Source organism: Squalius cephalus, assembly GCF_949319135.1.
Source record: "Squalius cephalus genome assembly, chromosome: 15".
Taxonomy (NCBI): Eukaryota; Metazoa; Chordata; class Actinopteri; order Cypriniformes; family Leuciscidae; genus Squalius; species Squalius cephalus.
The window spans coordinates 33,042,230-33,058,431 of NC_137136.1; the positions used below are offsets into that span (position 1 = coordinate 33,042,230).

Sequence of the window (16,202 nt, forward strand, 5' to 3'; positions counted from 1 at the left end):
TCCATCCATCCATCCATCCATCCATCCATCCATCCATCCATCCATCCATCCATCCATCCATCCATCCATCCATCCATCCATCCATCAAATAATCATTCTTTTGATAAATGCTTTTTCTTCATTATCAGGACTGTTGTAACACCCTGACATTTTTGACTTGCCACATTACAAAATAAAAAAAAACTCTGTATATGTGCACAATTTTTTGTTTTTCCTCTTAAATGCAGTTTCTGTGCAGGCTTAGCGTATGAATAAACTTGCCTTGCCTTGCCTTAATACTGCAATGGCAATTCAAAGTGCTTTACATAGAAAGGAATAAAAATAACCACTAAATAAAAGCAAGGAAAATTAAAACAGTTATAAAAGGAATTAAAAGAGATAAATGATACAGTTATATAAAATGAATTAAAGTAGTAAAAATATGATATATAGAATAAACTTCTCATCTGGCAAAACACTGGTGTATCATATTTTGTACAGCTGCTTGTTATACTGTGAGATTATCCCATGAGGATTGTACTGTGTCTGTGGTGATCTTTCGACGCGCCTAAACAATCTATTTGACATCTCCAATAGACACGATTTTTCCCTAAAATCGGACAGTCGAGCTCTAGGACTGGCTCCTCGGGTTCACCGCCCCATCAGTCCGCACCACAAAAAACCCATTTGTTCGGAAGCTCTAGGAATGCAGTCGATCCAGTCCGCACCCCACAGAACCTCCAGTTTAATCACGTCAAACTCACTACTCCTCCACGGACCCAGGTCATCAGCATGGTTTCATCTCTCAATTTCTCCAATTAAGTAATTTATGTTTGTCTCTTATCCAATTTTCAGTGCCATTTGAGTTTAGAATCAAAATGAGTATGCAGAAATAAAATAGTGTAATCAGTGGGACGCACAATGGCACAGTGCTCATTCAGTAAATGCACAGCTTAACAGAAGTGTTTTGAGTCTGGATGTAAATGTGATACTGTAGGAGCACATCTGGGGCCGTATTCACAAAGAATTGTAAGGCTAAAAGTAGCTCCTAACTGGCGAATTTAGGAGCAACTCCTAAAAATAATGGGCGTGTCACTCGTAACTTTAGGACTCCTAATTTTTTTGACTAAGAGTAATTCACGAAGCATTTTAGCCCTAAAAGTAGCACCTAAGCCTGAGACAGCTTAAAAGAAGTCGAGAGGACTCCTAACTCACTAAGACCTTCACAAACCACTTTTTGTGGCATTTCACGCTGTGATGTTTTGAAATGCGTATGCGGCGCTACAGGAGCTTCCAATCGCGAGGGAACAATTCTGCATTGTAGGCATAACTAGGGATGCAATAACGCCACCAACAACAACCAAAACTAGGCTACTCATTGCATGTAAACTAATTGTAACGTTTCATTGTGAATCAAATTAAAATGTTCTTCTCTTTGCAAACATAGGCAGAGGCATATAGTGACAGATTAATTCAATAATGTTGCAAAGATATTGCATCAATCCATATGTTTCATTAGGCTACTAGGCTATTTGTTTTGCCTTACTCTTTATTCATTTAGGCTATTTATTCAGTTATTCATCATCTTCCGTCCTTCGCACTACTTGTGTAGCGCACGCATTCTCAGACCTGTCACCTGTCACTCATCATCGTAGGGGAGGTGTTTGAATCATTCCCGCGTTACAATCATCAGCCAATCAAGGTGGTCACTTCATTCAAGCTCGTGCATGAGTAATGACGTCATCCATAGCAACGAAGACTCACTCTTAGTTTAGGAGTTGTCATTTTTCTTTACTAAGAGTAGGTCTGAAAGGCGTTGTGAATAACTTTTAAGAGAAAACTCCTAGCTAAAATCTTTTAGTGCGATTTAGGAGTACTCCTGGTGGTAAGATAAAATGCTTTGTGAATACGGCCCCAGATCTCTTCTGGAAGCTGGTTCCAGCATAATACATAAAAGCGGACTCGCCATGCGTGAACCCTTGGTATTTCTAGCTGATGTGATCCTAATGATCTGAGTGATCTGTTGGGTTTATATTCAGTCAGCATATCTGCAATGTATAGAGGTCCTATGGCCATTGATTGAAGACAACTTTTTCAATGATCTTGCTTATGAAAGGAAGATTTGAGATTGGTCTGTAAATGCTCAATATGTTGCTATCCAGATTGCTCTTTTTCAGGAGGGGCTTGACAACTGCAGTTTTAAAAGTCCCATAGAGAAGTGAGGGGTTTACCACTTCTAGGAGATCTGCTTCTAAAAAGTTTAACACACTTTTGAAAAAGGAAGTGGGGGAGTGTGTCAAGGACCCAGGTTGATGTTTTAAGGTGCTGTATGGTTTCTTCCAAAATTTTTCCACTAATTTCTTCAAAATCAGACAGAGTAACTTTCTGCGGATGTGGTCTGATCTGTCTGACCTCAGTGCCACATGATATGCTGATCTCCTTTCTAATATTATTGATTTTCTCAACTCACTGCACTTGCGGTCTGAGAGCATTTCACTGGGATTCTGGCTTGGGGGGTTTGTCAATCTCTCTACAGCAGCAAAAAGAGTGCGTGTGTTGTTTATTAGGGGTGGGAATTGGCAAAAATGTGACTTAAGGGTAGTGTAAAAACTTTGTCCTTGAACATTCAGGACACAGGACCTTATTACAGGACAGGACGTAAATATTCTCTGAATAGGAGACCTTTCACATGAATGGTGAACTCCCAGCACATAACTTAAAATTATTTAAATACAATATAGTAACATAAAGCAGACATAATAGAGTAACATAAACCTGAGAATAATCATATAAATAAGAGTAACTTAGAGCTTCAATCAAAACTGAGAAGAATAAACAAAAATGAGTACTGCTGGAGTCCAGTCCTGTTGGCTGCAAGGTCATCAACCAAAATTAATTTGGGAATATTGGCATTTTTGTTTAGAAATAGGAGTTGGTCAACATGCCCACACTTTCGATTTGAAAGAAGACGGAGCGTCGTGTACAACCGGTTGTGATGGTGAAGCCATTTTCATTTGAATTTGCTGTTGAATGCACGACAACCGCAACAAGCGCCACCTTGTGAATGTAATACGCAAATGTAAATTATCAGAGTAAACTCGAGAAAACCCGAAAGTAAAACAGATAATTTTATAATTAAATATTGCAATACTTTGCGCTACTGTATCGATATAATTGCGTGCACAAAATATCGCGATACTGAACAGAATCGATTTTTTTGTTTCCTCCACCACTATTATTTATGTTTCTATTTATTATATTTGAGAAGAAAATCTGTCTAGCTTTGCCTAGTTCCACATTGAAAGCATGGAGGCTGTCTTTATAGATGTTATAATGGACCACAAGTTTTGTCTTCCGCCACATGCGCTCAGCTTTTCTGCATTGTCTTTTCATGTTTTGCACTGTTGTTGAGTTTCTCCAAGGTGCTTTTTTTCTGCCACTCCTGTCTTTCACAGGAGCAATATCATCTATTACACTCTGAACTTTTGAATTAAAGGACTCAAGGAGAGAATCAACAGAGTCTGCAGATATGCTTGGTGTTAAAGAAAATAATAGTAGAATATATATATATATATATATATATATATATATATATATATATATATATATATATATATATATATATATATATATATATATATATATATACACTCACCTAAAGGATTATTAGGAACACCTGTTCAATTTCTCATTAATGCAATTATCTAATCAACCAATCACATGGCAGTTGCTTCAATGCATTTAGGGGTGTGGTCCTGATCAAGACAATCTCCTGAACTCCAAACTGAATGTCAGAATGGGAAAGAAAGGTGATTTAAGCAATTTTGAGCGTGGCATGGTTGTTGGTGCCAGACGGGCCGGTCTGAGTATTTCACAATCTGCTCAGTTACTGGGATTTTCACGCACAACCATTTCTAGGGTTTACAAAGAATGGTGTGAAAAGGGAAAAACATCCAGTATGCGGCAGTCCTGTGGGCGAAAATGCCTTGTTGATGCTAGAGGTCAGAGGAGAATGGGCCGACTGATTCAAGCTGATAGAAGAGCAACTTTGACTGAAATAACCACTCGTTACAACCGAGGTATGCAGCAAAGCATTTGTGAAGCCACAACACGCACAACCTTGAGGCGGATGGGCTACAACAGCAGAAGACCCCACCGGGTACCACTCATCTCCACTACAAATAGGAAAAAGAGGCTACAATTTGCACGAGCTCACCAAAATTGGACAGTTGAAGACTGGAAAAAAGTTGCCTGGTCTGATGAGTCTCGATTTCTGTTGAGACATTCAGATGGTAGAGTCAGAATTTGGCGTAAACAGAATGAGAACATGGATCCATCATGCCTTGTTACCACTGTGCAGGCTGGTGGTGCTGGTGTAATGGTGTGGGGGATGTTTTCTTGGCACACTTTAGGCCCCTTAGTGCCAATTGGGCATCGTTTAAATGCCACGGCCTACCTGAGCATTGTTTCTGACCATGTCCATCCCTTTATGACCACCATGTACCCATCCTCTGATGGCTACTTCCAGCAGGATAATGCACCATGTCACAAAGCTCGAATCATTTCAAATTGGTTTCTTGAACATGACAATGAGTTCACTGTACTAAAATGGCCCCCACAGTCACCAGATCTCAACCCAATAGAGCATCTTTGGGATGTGGTGGAACGGGAGCTTCGTGCCCTGGATGTGCATCCCACAAATCTCCATCAACTGCAAGATGCTATCCTATCAATATGGGCCAACATTTCTAAAGAATGCTTTCAGCACCTTGTTGAATCAATGCCACATAGAATTAAGGCAGTTCTGAAGGCGAAAGGGGGTCAAACACAGTATTAGTATGGTGTTCCTAATAATCCTTTAGGTGAGTGTGTATATATATATATATATATATATATATACACTGCTCAAAAAAATTAAAGGAACACTTTGAAAACACATCAGATCTCAATGGGGAAAAATATCATGCTGGATATCTATACTAATATGGACTGGGTAATGTGTTATGAACGAAAGGATGCCACATCGTTTGATGGAAATGAAAATGATCAACCTACAGAGGATTGAATTCAAAGACACCCCGGAAATCTAAGTGAAAAAATGATGCAGCAGGCTTGTCAATTTTGCTGAAATTTCATTGCAGCAACTCAAAATGGTACTCAGTAGTTTGTATGGCCCCCACGTGCTTGTATGCATGCCTGACAACGTCGGGGCATGCTCCTAATGAGACGACGGATGGTGTCCTGGGGTATTTCCTCCCAGATCTGGACCAGCACATCACTGAGCTCCTGGACAGTCTGAGGTGCAACCAGGTGATGTCAGATGGACCGAAACACAATGTCCCAGAGGTGTTCTATTGGATGTAGGTCAGGTGAGCGTGGTGGCCCTTCAATGGTATCATTCCTTCATCCTCCAGGAACTGCCTGCATGCTCTCGCCACATGAGGCCGGGCATTGTTGTGCACCAGGAGGAACCCAGGACCCACTGCACCAGCATAGGGTCTGACAATGGATGACAATTTCATCCCGATACCTAATGGCAGTCAGGGTGCCATTGTCTAGCCTGCAGAGGTCTGTGCGTCCCTCCATGGATTTGCCTCCCCAGACCATCACTGACCCACCACCAAACCGGTCATGCTGAACGACGTTACAGGCAGCATAACATTCTCCACGGCTTCTCCAGACCCTTTCCTGTCTGTCACGTGCTCAGGGTGAACCTGCTCTCATTTGTGAAAACCACAGGGCACCAGTGGCAGACCTGCCAATTCTGGTGTTCAATGGGAAATGCCAATCGAGCTCCCTGGTGCTGGGCAGTGAGCACAGGGCCCACTAGAGAACGTCGGGCCCTCAGGCCACCCTCATGAAGTCTGTTTCTGATTGTTTGGTCAGAGACATTCACACCAGTGGCCTGCTGGAGGTCATTTTGTAGGGCTCTGGCAGTGCTCATCATGTTCCTCCTCGCACAAAGGAGCAGATACCGGTCCTGCTGATGGGTTAAGGACCTTCTACGGCCCTGTCCAGCTCTCCTAGAGTAGCTGTCTGTCTTCCTGGAATCTCCTCCATGCTCTTGAGACTGTGCTGGGAGACACAGCAAACCTTCTGGCAATGGCACGTATTGATGAGCCATCCTGAAGGAGCTGGACTGCCTGCGCAACCTCTGTAGGGTCTAGGTATCGCCTCATGCTACCAGTAGTGACACTGACCCTAGCCAAATGCAAAACTGGTGAAAAACAGTCCGAAAAGATGAGTAGGGAAAAAATGTCAGTGGCCTCCACCTGTAAAACCATTCCTGTTTTGGGGGTTGTCTCACTGTTGCCCATCTAGTGCACCTGCTGTTAATGTCATTAACACTAAAGCAGCTGAAACTGATTACCATCCCCCTCTGTTACTTAACTGACCAGATCAATATCCCAGGAGTTTAACTGACTTGATGCTATTCTCTGATTAAAAAGTGTTCCCTTTATTTTTTTGAGCAGTGTGTATATATATATATATATATATATATATATATATATATATATATATATATATATATATATATATATATATATATATATATATATATATTTTGTCAAATTAAAACAAAAGTACAGAATATGTCCTTTTCATTGATATCAATAACTTTGTCTGGGTTTTCTGCTGTGGTGTTTCGGCAGTGGTTTGAAGGCGCTCATGTCATGGCTTCTAAAATTAGTCTGACCCGGAGCCGAGACCATTTAACACCATTTGCTTTCATTCCCCAGACGTGTGTGCAGCATCTGCTTTGTTTTACATCAGCGTTTCTCTCTATTGTTTTCTCACACTGTTTGTTTTCACATGTTCTCACTACACAAAGGGTTTCGTACACAGTCATTTGTGCTTTAAATAAAAAATATGCTTCTCTTGTGCCCCGAATAGATTTCAGTAGGGTCGACTCTGTGTGAACTGACCTCGATTGTTTACGTACCAAATTTATCAGTTTCCACACCGTACACTCATCTGAAGACACACATGATTCACGGGCACGAAGGGAAAAGCTTCTTGGAGAGATGCGGTGGAGATGTATTCTCTCCCAAAATGTGTCCTTGTCTCTTTCAGCTGCTGAATAATTCAGGCCTTTTTGACCCGCACTGATTAATGCTTTCCCAGTGCGGCGAGCTTCTTCAAAGCCGTCATGAATCATTAAAACTGCTGTGGAGAGCGTGACTGAATGAATGAGCCTTAGCGGATGTCGCAGGTCAGTCTGCGTTAAGACAAGTAATGTGAATGCCTCATTCATTCATCTATGTATTCATAGAGAATGAATGCATCTCCACCACATCTCTCCAAGAAGCTTTTCCCTTCGTGAATCAGTCTTCAGATGGGTGTACGGTGTGGAAACTCTGATAAATTTGGTACAATTGAGGTCAGTTTACACAGTCGACCCTACTTTATGAGCTCTGCTGTGAGAACTACTCCACGATATTAAGTTGTAAACTTGAGTTGCCGCTTTACTAAGCGTGATCGCATGTATTTGACCAGGATGATCCAGCCTGAATATTATTACAAGCAGCAACATGAACATACAAATGGTACTTATGGTAGATAAGTACCATTTGTATGATTGTTGCTAGGGATAGGCGATAAGACCAAATAATTTTTTCAAGATATGAGAAATTCTATTTCACGATAATGATATATATATATCAAGATAATGCAATTTTGTTTATTCTGTAATTTAAAAAAAAAGAAAAAAAGAAAATTGCAAACAATAAGACAAATACAATATAACAAAAATATGAATCAAACATTGTTTTTCAGGTACAATAGATTTATTTAACATCATGTAGTAGTGATATGACCTTTTTTTTTTCACGATATGAGAAATTCTTATTCTTATTAAAGGTTAAAAAAAAGTTTTTCAGTAAAGAGCAGTAAGTTATTTTCAATTTTGTTTGATTCACATTGAGACAGAGCAGCAGGTTTATTAGGCTGCTGTCACTTTAAGACCAAACGCACGCACGGATCCATTATACTAATACACATCCGGTTTACACCCAACTGTTTACTTTCACTTGAGACATAACCAGCTGTGTTTGCATGAACAATGCACACCATGGGCATTTTAAATTAATTGCATGTGTATCGGCCATTCAAGCGCAATAAGATGTGAAAGAGAACTGAATTTGCGGTCGCATGCTGAGAGACTCGACTTTTTGTGCACAGACTTTCTGATTCCAGTGTAGGAGCGTTTTTGCAAGGGTCGCTCATACTAGTAGTCCAATGCTAGTTTGACATTTTGTTCTTTGTTCAAAATGTTTTAAACAAGACATATGCTTTTTTTTTCCATGTTCATCTTTCTTTAGTTTGTAATGTTGCTGTTTGAGCATGAAACTGAAATGCTTGTACTGAAATATGTTACATTCTACCAGTGATAAACTGTGCTAGATGATGAGGGTTTTGACTTCATAATGCATAACAGTGACTGTAAACCATGCATTTTTTGTATTTTAACTATACACTTGAACATATACATTTCAATCAATGTAACAGAAAACAAGAAAAAAAAAAAGGAAAAACAGCCTCTCAGTATTTTACATTGATATTCTATACCTCCTCTTTTCTTAGTCTTTTATTAATACCTTTCCAAGTCCACCACACTTTAAGAACGATCTGAAAGGTCCCCAAACTCCATCAAAAACTATATATTTGTCCTTTAAAATATTAGTCATCTTTTCCATTAACATATTTGTTACCATTTCTTTTAGCCAATGTCCTATACTTGGTGCACAAATACTTTTCCAATTATAAATATATACTCTTTCATTTTTAACTTGATCTCCTTAGGAAATAAATGTAATAGAAAAAGTAAAGGTGACAATGGAATGTTAACATCAAGGATCTTCTCTATCATTTCTTTCACACCTTTCCAAAATGTTTGGACTTCTTCGCACTCCCATATGCAATGAAATAGTGTACCTTTAAACTCACTGTACCTTAAGCAAGTGTCAGGGACATTTTCATTATATTTATGCAATACAACTGGAGTTATATAAATCCGCATCAACCACTTATATTTCAGATGTGTGTTCATGGGAGTGGCATATTGAGTTGTGGCAAGAAAAATGCAAGTATAAAAACCTATTCTAATAGACCTCAAAAACAAGAATCAAGACATAATGGGTCCCCATTAAAGCAGGAATGATTTGTGTACTTGCCTTTTGCTTTTTATTCAATTGTTGGTGTCCAAGATGAACCTTCCCAGACAAATCTTGGATTAGTGACAATCTGTATAGCTTTTAACATTTAGCAAACTGTTGAATGAACACACATTTTCATTATATTTTTAATCTGTTTATTAGCACTTAAAGGAATATTCTGTTTTCAATACAAGTTAAGCTCTTCACAAAATGAATTTTGACTTCTCCTTTTCTCTATAGGAGAAATATATATTCAAACGCGCATACCAATAGACTGAACTCGTAATGCGCATGTGCACGCCATCAGCGTTCTCACAGATTTCGCGTTTAAAGTCTGTGTAGAGTTTCCTGTTAAAACGGTGTCGTGTTAGCAGCCCCTAAGTTAATAACTAATGATCGTTGTGACGGAAGTGAATCAATCAAATTAACTTTAGCTGGAAAATAACTTTATTCTAGAACTGCTATAAAGCCAAAACAATCTCTGTTACTTTAAACTATCCTTGTATCTCTGTAAAGTCGCTTTGGAACAATCTACATTGTTAAAAGCGCTATATAAATGAAGATGACTTGACTCTAAAATAAGCAAAAATCTCCGTTACAGTGAATGGGGCCATTTTGTAAACATTAAAATCCTGTTTCAAAAGTATAGCCACAAGGCGTAAGAAATATGATTTTTGTGTGAAACGTTACTTGACCTTTTCTGTGTAAAGTTATATCCAATTTTTGGAATCCACTGCTGCTTCAATGTATATGTAATGAGTGATTATAATCAAGGTATTAAACAATATTTTTCCTTCTAAATATCAAATGAGTTGAATGACTTCTCTGAAGTTACCAGTGTGATCACTGAAATGTTCTTTTCATGTATTCTTTAATGTCAGTGTTTGATATCTGAATGCATGATGTTTTGAGACGAGACTCCTGTTTATAGTTAGAGCCTGGCCAAATCCAACCTTGGAAAAGCTGTGTCTCGGTGTGTGTGTTAGTCTTCTTGGTTGCAGGTTAAGGAACACTGGCATTATTGGAGATTGACTGAGTTGTTGCCCTGGACATGTTGGCCCATCAACCCAAATCTGCGACCTGGAAGGTCACGACGTGCCTAACTTCAGGGTCCGAGTGTCAGCGGCATAATCGATGGAGAAAAAACTTTTTCGATGATGTTTATCTATTTCTTAGCCAATCAGAAACTGCTACCTGAAGCAAGGACGTAGCCTAGACCTTGGTGAAGGGTATAACTGGTGTATGTGTGTGTGGTGAAGGGTATAACTGCTGTGATCTTTGTAACTGTAAGCGGGGCGGCCTACGAACTCTTCTGTGAGTATTGAAGCTGAACTTCTGCTGATGAAACTGCAAACTATCTTCAGTAAAACTTTTCTTCAATTTATTATAATTCTTACTCCAGGTCTTCTTTCAAACATCTGGTCCTTGGGTCCTAAACTGTTACCCCCTAACAATTCAACATAGTACAAGCTAGAACAGCGAGGGCTTAAGGAATAGTGAGAGCGTAGAGGAGATTTATTTATTTGTTTTTATTAGCAGGATGCGGTTATGTGTTCACGGAAGAGATGAGTTTTCATATGCTTCTTGGAAACCGTGAGGGATTCGGCTGTCCGGTTGTGGTTGGGAAGATCATTCCACATCCTTGAGAGTGATTTTCTGCCTCTCTGCGGTGAAACCATGAGGCGAGGCTCACTTCCAGGCTTCTGGAGGAGATGTAGACCATAGATGTGGACTCGTAGGAGAGGGCGAGGATTGAGGAGCCCGTGGCTGCTCTGTAGGCAAACGTCAATGTCTTGAACTCGATGCGAGCCATAACTGGAAGCCAGTGCAGAGAGATATACAGAGCTGTGACGTGGGCTCTGTTGCGTTCGGGATCATTTGCAGAGGTTTGGTTGCACATGTTGGAAGCCCAGCCTGAAGAGCATTGCAATAGTCCAGTCTAGAATTGACACGGGCCTGGACGAGAAGCTGTTCATGCTCTAATCTTCTTAATGTTGTGCAGTGCAAACCTGCTATTTTTTTTTTTTTGGTGATAATCCATATTATGCCAAAACTGCTTCTTGTATTGACCACAAATTATTTCTTTACAGCTTTAATGGTTTGTTCACACTTGGCAGGCTTAGCTTGGTTAAAATAAATTGTAGTGTGATCGCTCTGTTAATGTGGTTAATTTAAATAAGTGTGAACGCTGCCATCTAAACCCTGGTGCGCATCGAACAAGCGGACCGAGATGCTGAAAAGATGAGTCTCGATCCACTTCCAAACGAACTCTGGTGCGGTTCGAAAGAAATATGAACACAACACAGACCAAACACATCTCATCGAACCAAAAACAGGAAGATGTGACCCTAAAAAGGACATAATGCTCAAGCATTTTCTCGTCATAGTCGTGATGTTGCCCGTCAGAGTTCAGTACAGCTTCTCCTCACAGCAGATCTGGGTGTGTGTGACGGAGGAATTCCTGACGCTGTTTTGACTCCTTTACACACTTTATAAGCTCTACACGAGTTCTCAGCTGGTAAGTCGGTGCATTTATCCCTGAACACAGTGTTTTTTTGGATGTTTGCTAAATTCCGTCTCGAAATATACGTCATAAAGCCGACCAGCCGATCAGGGTATCTTTGGGTTCGGTGTTAAAATGCCAATGTGAACGCTAAGCTGAACAGGACTCACTTTTTTTTTTGTGGTCCGGACCAAGCGAACCAAGCAAAGTTTGAACACACCCTAAATAATAACTCTTGTGTTTTTCTTGTTTAGAGCTCCCGGAAGAAGTTCTACGTCCTCTCCATGTTCCCGTACCCGTCGGGTCGTCTTCATATGGGTCACGTGAGGGTTTACACCATTAGCGACACCATCAGCCACTTCCAGAGGATGAGGGGCCATCAGGTAATTTTACTCTTAAAAACAGTAATATCAGAATTTACTCCGCTCTGTCACCGCCACACACACACAGTTTGATCCATTTTTATATTCACCCACCTACACACAGACATACCAAAACACATTCCCATGAAAGTAAAAGCTGCAGTCAAGGTCTGCTGGAATGATGTGTGTTTTAATTATGAGGTGTCTGAATAATGGAAACAGTGTGAATATGTTCTTAATTAGAGCTGCTCCTAACTTTGTCTATGTTCAGGATGATGCCATCATCTGTGTGAATGTTTCTGAAATGTGCTGTCAGTTCATAACAAGGAACGGCAGGTCATAACGGACATCATTATCCTGATGCCAGACTGATGGAGGATGTTGTTTAGGGGTGGGTGTTGTGACCGGAGTTGATATCACTGCATGCTTAATTGTATGTCATGCTAACCGTACATAAAATAAAATATAGAAGAGTCATTTTGCTGGAAGTTCGACACATGATTTATGATATAAATATGTAGCTCGCATCGGGTACAGCCGCATTGCAGAGTCATGATAAACAAGCTCAAAGACTTGTAGAAGCAAGTTCAAATGGATCGGTTGCTTTTTTTGTTCAGGATTAAATGTTTAAATGTTTGGGATTTGGTGTGGGTGGTACATTAGTTTCAAGCGCAATAGAGCATTAACCTTTGAGCTCCACTCACTGGACATTTCAGTTCCCAACTGCCGTGAAACAAACAAGAAGCAACTAAATATCATAATTTCAGATATTTTGAAAAATATTTGAGCCTGGGTTGGTCTATTTTTAAAGAAGTTTGAAATGAAAGGTTCTTTATTTCCTTTTATTACTTTCTTTTTTAGAACTTAGAATTAGAAAACAGTCAAACTAGATTTCCTACTCTAAATTCTGATTGGACGAGTGATGTACAAATGCTCTGTGAAATAGCAAAATGTCATCTTGGTAACTAATTAGCATATTATTAACATATTGCAGTAACATCTTGGTATAAATAGCAGTTCTGCTAGACTGCTACGCAAATATATCTAATGCAATGTAAAGAGTATAAGTTTCTACTGGTTTGTACTGTAACTCTATTGAAACCAGTTGTGAGTTGAGTCTTGTGAAGATCTCTATTTGCTTGAGTTTCTGTTCATGTCATGTATTCCAAATCACTCTCCAATGGTTTTGGATGCAGTCGAGATCAAGGCCGCTCACTACATTCGGCGTGTCTGCCTAGGGCTGTGCGATTATTGGGGGAAAAAAAGACTTCCCATTATTCTTCTGGTACTTTGGCTGGTTTAGGACTGCCGTGGACAGCCGACTTCTGAAGCTTGTCATATTCTTCATGTTCTGTGCGTTGGTTAGTTCAAAGCTGCAACAGAAATGAAGTTTCCCACTACAATGGAGTATTTGCCCCTTTAAAGTTAAACTGATTTTTACATTTTGTTTTTTTCTAACCTTGTTAGAGATGTATGCATCATATTTTGTCAAATTGTTACATTAAATAAATTAAATTAGAATAAGATAGCGCTTACCAATCAATTTAAAGGGATAGTTCACTTTGAAATTAAATTTTGGTATGTTTTAGCTTACCTCAAGGGCATCCAAGATGTAGGTGTCTTTTTTTCCGCAGTAGTTTCAATTTTGATATTTTTAGGTCAAACCGTTCTTGTCTGTCAGTCAGACAATGCAGGTCTATGGTCACTGTCTCAAAGAGCATGCACAGAGAAGTCCAAATTAAAACAATTCCCCATCGTAAGTAGTGATCGACCGATATTTATTTTTTATAACCGATACCGATACCGATTATTTGCATGTTTATGTGCCGATTACCGATATGCAGAACCGATATTTATTTACTGTTATACTTCTGTTTTTTACACAATTATTACAACACAAATGAACTGAACAAACAATTTTATTTATAACAATCACTCCCTCCTTGCATACATAAAAAAAACTTTATATTTATACACAAATAAATAGAGGGGTCTGAGTCCAAAAAATAAAGTGCACTGTTACTAAGTGTCTTTGTTTAAAAATAAAAGCTTTGATGAGGTAAAAAATAAAGCACAAAAATGATTCTAACATATATTCAAAGATAGTTGAGTGATGTATTTTTAAGTGGTTCCACATGTTGGAGGTATTTTTTGTATTGTATTTTGTATTGAAATGTAATTTATTTTAAACAGTTTTAGAAGGTTTATGTGCCGTTTAATAGGTTTAAAGAGTGAGGAATAATTCACTGGGTAATATTAATTCACTGAATAATATTAGCTGGAATATAACATTGTCAGGAAAGTAACAAACAAAACAGCATATTTGCATTTTCCAACTAGTATGTTATTAATGAAATCCTTTCTGACAAAGTACTGTTTATCTATGCATTTACACAGAACTATAACTTAGGCTACTCAACCGCGATCGCGCGTGGAGATAATAAATAATTAATTTCCACAAAGCGGTATATTTAGATGTGTATTAGCGAAATAATTGCTATGTAGTAAATGATAATATAATCTAGGATGTTTAAACAAGATAATCTTGTCAAAAGTTTCATTCAGTGGCCGTGCTTAAGCATGGTAATCAACCCAGTGAGTGCTCAGCGAACGAACTTTTTTTTCGAGACTAATGGTGATCAAATACAACAGATAGAGAATAAAATTCAGCGCTTTTATTTTCAACATTCACTCATTCATGTCTGTTTTATTTAATCCATGTAAATTTACGTCTTTACTGGGGCAGGACATGCCGGATTTCGCTACGTGACTCCATGAGTTCGTCTCAATTTTTTAGAACCAAGCTGTATAAATAAACTATATCAGGCATTCATGTCTCAAATCTCATTTCTGCATGTCTGTTATGTTAAATAAAGTTGAATAATTAAAGCAAAGCAAGCAGAACATATGTTTTACCTGTGCACAGAGTTGTTGTTGACTTATCTCCTCAGACGCGGACTGCAATGGCGGAATTCTCGAAACGGCCACAAGATGGCGCCGTTTATCGGCGAATCCGATATTACAAAACCGATACCCGATTATGGGAAAATGCTTAAATATCGGGAAAAATATCGGTAAACCGATACATCGGTCGATCACTAATCGTAAGTACACATTGATGGCCTAAGACACGAAACGAGCGGTTTGTGTGAGAAAACGAACAGTATTTATATCGTTTTTACCTCTTGTAACACAGCCACGTCCAAGTGATCTGAGGGCGCGGGCGCTTCCTGGTGTGTGACGTGTGCGCAGACTGGTGCATAGATATATATACACTAGATGTCGCATTAAAGACATTCGTTCCAATGAACTGCCGTAGCCAAGGCGACATCTAGTGTACATATCTATGCACCAGTCTGCGCACACGTCACACACCAGGAAGCGCCCGCGCCCTCAGATCACTTGGACGTGGCTGTGTTACAAGAGGTAAAAACGATATAAATACTGTTCGTTTTCTCACACAAACCGCTCGTTTCGTGTCTTAGGCCATCAATGTGTACTTACGATGGGGAATTGTTTAATTTGGACTCTGTGCATGCTCTTTGAGACAGTGACCACAGACCTGCATTATATGACTGACAGACAAGAACGGTTTGACCTAAAAATATCAAAATTGAAACTACTGCGGAAAAAAAGACACCTACATCTTGGATGCCCTTGAGGTAAGCTAAAACATACCAAAATTTAATTTCAAAGTGAACTATCCCTTTAAATCAGTATCACCAAAATGCATCTTTGCACTGCAGAAGTGGCATTTAGATGCATTTACACACACTGTTTAATGCAGCTCAGAGGTGGCTTGAATACATTTTCAATTGCATAAACTGAGATCGCTTGTAGGTGGCGGCGTGTCACTGTCTTAATGAGTTATTAAATCATTCATTAAACCGATTCGTTCAAAACATTTGTTCTGCTGTGGAACTTTTAATTGTCAAAACAAAGCAAAAGCTGACAATATTGTGTCTAAAATGTAACTCACAAAAGCTAGGTTTACACCTTTCGTTTCAGTCTTAATTAATTAATTCTGATTGATGAATCCAAACAAAGTGATTGGGTTGATGTGTGTGTTTGTCACAAGGTATTCTCCTATTCTCCTACATTGATTTCAGGTCCTAATTAGAAGATGACGAGCACATGAACCGTTGTTTGTTGCTGCTTGTGTTTATCAAGCAGGAAAAACGCCTCCAACAAGGCATCTGTGGA

General features: G+C 39.2%; 1 protein-coding gene across 1 annotated transcript in view; it reads left to right on the top strand.

Moving 5' to 3' along the window:
• Positions 1-16,202, top strand: part of lars2 (leucyl-tRNA synthetase 2, mitochondrial) — a 131,641-nt gene that overhangs the window by 13,407 nt on the left and 102,032 nt on the right. The window contains exon 3 of the mRNA XM_079894226.1: positions 11,892-12,020. Coding sequence (XP_079750352.1) covers positions 11,892-12,020 — 129 coding nt within the window. The remainder of the gene's footprint in view (positions 1-11,891; positions 12,021-16,202) is intronic.